This window comes from Gadus morhua, chromosome 17 (genome assembly GCF_902167405.1).
Source record: "Gadus morhua chromosome 17, gadMor3.0, whole genome shotgun sequence".
NCBI classification, from domain to species: Eukaryota; Metazoa; Chordata; class Actinopteri; order Gadiformes; family Gadidae; genus Gadus; species Gadus morhua.
The window spans coordinates 4,974,412-4,981,911 of record NC_044064.1 but is presented as its reverse complement, the minus strand read 5'-3'; the positions used below and the strand labels follow the sequence as shown (position 1 = coordinate 4,981,911).

The 7,500-nt window shown below is 42.0% G+C and overlaps 2 protein-coding genes across 4 annotated transcripts in view; one reads left to right on the top strand and one right to left on the bottom strand.

The window, feature by feature from the left end:
* ccdc166 (coiled-coil domain containing 166) overlaps window positions 1-1,057 on the top strand; it is a 4,909-nt gene extending 3,852 nt beyond the window's left edge. For all 3 annotated transcript variants that reach the window (XM_030338239.1, XM_030338240.1, XM_030338238.1), the window contains one exon: window positions 202-1,057. In XM_030338239.1, the coding sequence (XP_030194099.1) occupies window positions 202-282 (81 nt within the window). In that variant the 3' untranslated portion in view covers window positions 283-1,057. The remainder of the gene's footprint in view (window positions 1-201) is intronic.
* A 6,230-nt stretch (window positions 1,058-7,287) lies between these two features.
* The window catches only part of hdlbpb (high density lipoprotein binding protein b), a 25,499-nt gene continuing 25,286 nt past the window's right edge, over window positions 7,288-7,500 (bottom strand). The window contains exon 28 of the mRNA XM_030338052.1: window positions 7,288-7,500. This exon is cut by the window's right edge and continues 1,663 nt beyond it. The gene's annotated coding sequence lies outside the window, so the exon portion shown is untranslated.

Sequence of the window (7,500 nt, the reverse complement as noted above, 5' to 3'; positions counted from 1 at the left end):
GTCTACCCTAACCTAATGCAGTTTCCCCTACCCTTACCTTCTCTAGCCTACCCTAACCTACTTGCTTGCCCTACCCTAGCCCCGTTGTTCTCTACTGTGCCTCCCCTGCACTGCAATGGACGTCTATCTCCTCAACATCTTTAATGGAGTTGTCTCTACCCAGTCCCGGTCTGACCTCTGACCTCTATCCCCCCCATCCAGGGTCACCTCCGGACCACCAGAGACCCCCTCCTCCTTGAGAGAGAGTACACCAGCGCGCTGATGAGGCGACGCGACCCTTGACCTGCAGACTGCATGGACGGAACAGTCGTGATATTCCTCACGATTTTTCTATTAGGAAATAGAATGGATAGATTTTTATAGACTGAGTTTTTCATGTTTGTTGTATGCTAGATGTGGGCCTTATCGTCCTCCAAATTTTTACTCTTCAATGAATTTTTTTTTCTAACATTCCATTTCATTCTCTTAACTCATCATGTTTACAGATTTTTACAAGGAAGCAGAAAAATTAATCAGAGGACGGGGAAGTAGAGAAAATTTTGAATAAAACGCTGATGAACTGAGAAGTCCTACATTTAAGTAGCCTGGCAAGCCAAAACCATATCGGAAAGATTAAATTTGCTGCCGCTAGGGGCGACTAGATTTCTAGGCTAACATTTAAGCACCGCGGATAGCGACTCCAAACACATGCATGTAGTCGCCAGATAGTGTCGCTATTTGACATGATAGGATGTTTATGAACCGCGGCGCTTTTGGCTTCAACAGAGGTAATCATCGTTTTGTTGATCATTTAATCTGAATAATGATATGGGGCCAATTGGTCTGTCAGTTAGCATTGCTGCGCTTTAAACCGTACTCCTTAAAACTGAGGTTTTGGAGTTTAACACGCAGCTGCGCACGAGGTTGAACGTGATTGCTGTGCGACGACTCTTACTGGATCAGCTGATTCCTAGCTGACTCGGTTTAAACTGCTTGGAAACCGGAAGTACTCTGATTTCTACCCCAGCAGATGCAGTCTTAACTTAATGGTGGATGCATTTTGTGCTATAATTACCAACAAAAACTTAATGGGAATGTAAAGTAACCTTTAATATAATAAAACTATAATAAATAAAAACGCTAATAATGTTCACATATATTATGAAATAGTCTACTCTAGGCTACTTTTTGTGTAAATCTGAGTCTAGAATATACCCTACCCCGAGTCTAAATGCCCTAAATGTACCCTCACCTACGTCAATCAATTACAACATAAGAAAAAAAGAAAATGAAAAAGAATATATATCTAAAAAATATGATATATATGTATATATATATATAGAGAGAGAGATAAAATAATCTCCCCAAAAGTACTATAAAATAAAAAATTCGGAGCTTTATTTCATTTTTTGTCGACCCTGGCTTGCCTCTTCCGGCTGAGTTCGTCTGGAGGGGAAATGCGCATGCTCAGAGTGTTCCTCTGTTGAAGCGGACGGAGATAGCTTCCTGGTGGGGCCTTCTCCTTCTCTTCTTCGCGTGTGTCTTGTTTGTGCTGACTCAATCCCCTGAAGAACGGTATGAATAGAGAGTCAGGAGGGGGGTCTATTTGAGATTGTATGATAATTGCTTTATTTTATTTATCCCATATTGTATAAGAAACAAAGTGGAAGTGGTAGTCCACAAGCCGGTGATCACCAGAGTTTCAACTGCTACTTTGGAAAGAAAATGTTGCAGAAAAATCTGCAGCCTCATCACAGGGGGATGATGTCAAAACTGGTTTCATGGATTTGTTAGAAGAAAACGCTACATGGCAGCATTGATTGCTTAATGCCAAACAGGTGCGCAACCCGGCCCATAGCCCCAGCGAGTCTGCTCGGTTGCGCACGGCACGCAAATGCGGCACACGGCGGACTCAATGTAACGAGCCCTCATTGAATGAAGCTGAAGTTATTATTTTGCTTTTTAAAATCGAAAATTTGCTTTGTTTTCACCTTTTAGCGACCAAGGACTGAATCTGTGATTTAATGTGATAAAGTTAAATTGAAGAAGATTGTCATGTAAGTTATTGTGTACCTAATGAGGTAAAACAATGGTGATTTAGCCAATGGCCCACTGATGAAAGCCCTTCCATTTGAAGTTTGAAGACCTGCTGAATAAAGTGCTTGGGACCCAGCTTCAAGTCCTGCTTATGATTGTTGTTTTTTCAACCACAGTCATGTCGAATATAATGTCAAATATTCTTCTGGCAATCTCCAGCGCTGTGGCGAGCTCCCGGTCATCAGCCTGAGGTCCTGGGTTCGAGTCACTTAACAATGTACCAATTTAGCCTCAATGCCTTGATGGGCGATTGCTCTTGGTTGGGGGGGGCTCTTAAATAATTTATTAGGAGGTTTTTTGAGCATCCTCCAGTTTATCAAAAACATCTGGAGATCAGTCAGTTTATGAACGTTAATCTATTGAATCGAGTCCCAGAGCAAGCATTAGTACCGGGAACCCTCTAGTTATGTATGCGTCTAAACAACTGCATCCAAGGGTAAATGTAGTGTATTCGGGATATTTCCCAGTGTCACTAATTTGAAATGGCTGGAGATAAAATATAGGCCTTCCTAGACCTTCAAAGGAATTTAAAGGGATACGCAGAGGTATATGAAAATTTGCCTGGTTTACCCAGATTGAGACGATTTGTTTGATCCCAAATTCATCATTGTGCGTCAAGAATGGGAATTCCCCGGTTTAGCTGTGAAATTTGATTTTAGAAACAATGTCGTTCAATGTAATCTTACTTATAAGCTGTAACCAATCCCAGTGTCTTGGTGGTGCAAGTGAGAGAGCTGTTTGTTATCTGTTCTGGAGACGTGGGTTCAAGCACCCACTTCTGCACTAACCTTGGAATCCTACTACGATTTTGAAAACATGTACATTTCTAAAATGTCATTGACAGGTATAACTTTCGACCCTGTACTAGTAAGTGTCTTGGTGGCGCATGTGAGAGAGCTGTTGGGTTTCAGTTCTGGAGACCGGGGTTCAAGTCCCACCTGACACACTCTCCCCTGGAACTGCCTGACACACTCTCACCTGGGTCCCCCTGACACACTCTCACCTGCAATCCAGGTGGGAGTACAACATTTTTGTTAAAGTATCGGAGAAACTTTTATCAAAACATCCCCTCCTCCGGGTGTTTGAGCTGTTGAGGATCTGTTCTGGAGTCATCGGTTTGACTCCTACGGTGGGGGGTCTTATGGGAACGACTCTCTGCTGATTGGGTCCATTCTCTCACACAGTCATTTCGAATGACTGTCTGGGAGAATGGATGGCTGTGAATGAGTGCACTCATTCACAGTCATCCATTCTCCCAGACAGTCATTCCCACTCACCCATTCATTCCCAATGACTGTCTGTGTGAATCGATGGCTGCGAATTAACTGATTCACAGACACATCCATTTACACAGACAGTCATTCACACTCATCCAATCACCAGAGAGTGATTCTCACAAAACCCCCAATGGCAGGAATCGAACCGGTGTCTCCAGAACAGATCCTCAACAGCTCTATCACCTGCGCCACAGAGACACCGACTTAGAAACGGAGAGAGTTCATTGTTGACCCTACAATACACATGACATTGTTGGAAAATGTCTCCAATCAAAGGTGAGTATTCCTGACGGGATTTGAACCCGGGTCATATACACGACAGATAGAACCGAACAAATACAGCTCTAGCCAGTGCCCCACTGAGCAACTGGGTCAGACTTAATCAGAGTTCATAATTGACTTAACAATTCACAAGAAGCAATGTCTCGTGAAATTGAATGTCAATAATAACATTCTTATTAGCCGTGCCTGTGGGGACTCGAACCTGAGTCGACAGAGCGTTAACCAACAGCCCTGACCATTCACTTGATAGAGAAATAAGATGAATCCATTATGGGACCTCTTGAACCCTGGTTCTGAGGGATGGTGTACACATCTAAGTTTCATTAATTAGTAAAGTAGTAAGTAAGTAACACATGAAGGCGTTATGTCTAATAACCCAACCGATATACCGTAACGTTCTTGGTGGCCGTGTGAGCGGGGACTCGAACCTTAGTCTACAGAGTGTTAACACACAGCACTGACCGCTTCACCAGCATGACGCCTACAGCCACAAGTTTGGAGGTTATACTTGACTTTACCATTCACATGATAGAGAAACAAGATGTATCCATTAAGGTACTCGAACCCTTGTTCTGAGCAGGGAACCCGAACCTACATAGTGTCTGATAGCACATCATGACGGTCAGCATCTTATTGGCCGTGCTTGCGGGGACTCGAACCTGAGTCGACAGGGTGTTAACCAACAGCCCTTACCACCACACCACCAAGACTCCTACCAGAGCATGTTTGGAGGTTATACTTGACTTTACAATTCACACAGTCTAGAAATAACAGATATCCATTAAGGTATTTACTCCATCAGGGGACTTAAGGCCGATTTAGGGTCGTTTTAGACGTAGAGACGTAAGCACGTAATTTACACAAGGGACTTGGTTTAGACAAGTTTTGATTTACGGTTCCTTTAAGGTTCCTTAAGGATTGCGCGTGTTGCAAGGGGATTCTCCGCCAGAACAGTAGGGGGAGCAACGAACGAATCTGTGGGCGTGGAAGTGGAAATCGCTGGCTTGTTTATATTTATAATTATCATAATTCGTTCTTGTGTTTTCTTCTTCTCCTTCTTCAAAATTCTTCATTTGCTTCTGTCACGGCCTTTTAAAAATGGCGCTATTATGCTGTAAAACCGGAAATGTGAGACTCCTGAAAGGATGTGGTTAGCTGGCCAATCACAGTCTTTGCGAGCTGCGTAGGGCCGTAGTGTTTTAGTCGCATAGTCAGGAATTTTGGCCGACGCACTTAAGCACGTAAGGGGGGATATTTTACCGCGCAAGGGGGGGTTATGTATCTTACGTGCTTACGCGTTACGTCTAAAACAGCATATATCGGCCTTTAAACCCTGTGTCTAAGCGGTGAACAGGATCTAGGCTCAGCCAGAAAGGATGAGCAAATCCTTAATCCCTGTGAGCGGGGACTCGAACCTGAGTCTACAGAGTGTTAGCCAACACTCTTACCGCTGACCACCAAGACGCCGACTATAAATTTCTCGGAAGATCTACTTGACTTGACAATGACAATTGTCAACTCGACAATTCAGCAGACTTAGAAATAATAGACTTAATGGAACACAATAACATTGACATTCCCAGGACTTAAGCCCCAGTCTCCGGATTGAAAATCACAAGCTCTCCCTGCGGCACCAGACAGTGAGTTCAGATGTTCAGAGGTTCAGTAGATCAGAGGATATATATGACCTAACATTTTTAAATACATGACATAATCACAATATGGGTTTAAAGAACATCTCTGCTGCTTCTATTGTTTGAGTCATTGAGTTTATTGTGTAGGCCTACATGTGAGGGACTGTTTTTCTGTTTGGTTAATAACGACTCAGCGGGTTCACTGAATGTTCTGTGTTCAGCAGAGGATCAATTTACACTTTAAGTTCGGGGGTTCACTGAATAAAAAGCACAATAGAGGCTTCGTCTACATCTCATCTTCATAATTCTTTTTTTTTTCACCCTGAGCAAGTTTGAATTCTGATCATAGAAAATTGAGAGAAAGGACTAGTGTTTGAAACGTAAACCAGGAAACAAGGAGAATCCTTGAGAAAGAAAGCGAGTCTTTAAACACCAAAATGTGGTCAGTCTCTTATTTATTTCTTCACAATTTAGCAAACTTTTAACGAAAATAAATGTCTCCAACACACGCCATAACCCTTTGGTGTATAAGCTACATATAGTGTTTGTTAAACACGCGTTGGATTAATTTCATGATTTCACTTTGTTCAGTGTACAATGATTTCAACAACTTTTTTTTCCTAACTTTTCTGTATTCTTATTAAAAATAAATCCTGTTTCCTTGAAACGAAGAACGTTAGAGGAACTGGGAGCTGCTGAGTCCCATTGAACAGCCAAAGATCCCGCACGGATGAGCCCCTTCCCACCTCAGGACTTCATTATTCCGTTTCGTCCTCCTCGACCCCCCAGTCCATCAACAGCGTGTCTTCTTTCAATCCCCGTTTATCCATATCCAAAGCCGAAACTCATTGCAAACATTTTGTTCATCCGTTTGAGGAAATTAAACACCAGCAACTCACAGGAATAGTGGCGGTGGATCAATAGGGGGCGCCGCCCCTCCGGGAAATATTCACTTGAATATATATATATATATATATATATATATATATATATATATATATATATATATATATATATATATATATATATATATATATATATATATAATATCTGCCAACTATTAATAAACTATTATCATTACGAAATAAATCAACAAAAATACATAGCGTTTATCCTCGATTAATTGTGTGACATGCTTGTCATTGCCAGCAACCATTTAAATGTGTCTGAACGTCAATGATTTGGGCTAGGCTACTTATTGGTCATTCGAAATAAAGCCCGCCTGCAAGACGACGCTGAAGTTGGCATCCGATTCGCAGCATCCGATTCGGCTTGAAAACCACTTAGAATCTTCAAATCGGTCCTGATTGAAAACCACTACACCTAGACTCTTCAAATCTGGACTACATTATCACAGTGAGGCTATACATTATGTAAAACATAGTTTCAGATTTGTGAAACCTTTACCCTATTTGTGAAAATGCAATACAGGCTTATTTGAATGTTTTTTAGGGGTCCAGACCGCATTGCATTTTCACAAATAGGTTAAAGGTTTCACAAATCTAAAACTATGTTTTACATAATGTATAGCCTCACTGTGATAATTTAGTCCAGATTTGAAGAGTCTATGTGTAGTGGTTTTCAATCAGGACCGATTTAAAGTGGACCAGCTGCTGAATTGGATGCTGCGAATCGGATGCCAACTTCAGCGTCGTGCCTGCAAGTCAGGAGCGCCGGCCACGTTGAAGTCAATGTAAGCTCGCTAACATTCTGCTGTCTATCAAGCAGAGACAGCTTTTCATTGGCGCAAGAAAATTCGAACCAGTGTGCACCCCAGGCCAATAGTATCGCTTTTCTTTTTTTGTTATCGCCACATGATTGACAAATCAGCGATCAAATAGGCTACCTCCCTCAGCAGCATTCGCGCACCACAACTACATGTAGAGAGGAGATAGATCGCTAACTAGCAGAGGGTGGTAAACCTCAGACCCCCTGTATTACTGTGCCCCACCAACATGTTTGATCGCCAGCCCCCACTGAGTGTGTATATCAAGAAAATAATAATAACACAGCTGAAGTTCATGTCATTACATTTTATTAAGAGTAGGAAACCAGTCACTGACCCTGGTATTGCAATCGCACACGCTTCAATCACACCTTTTTATTCATCAAAATGTTGAACACTTTTTACTCATTAAGGCCAATAGTGTGTTTTCTTTAAGATTTGACAGGAAACATAAAAGACAGCAGCTTTTGGGCAGCCATTTCATGAACACATTACCCTAAGAACA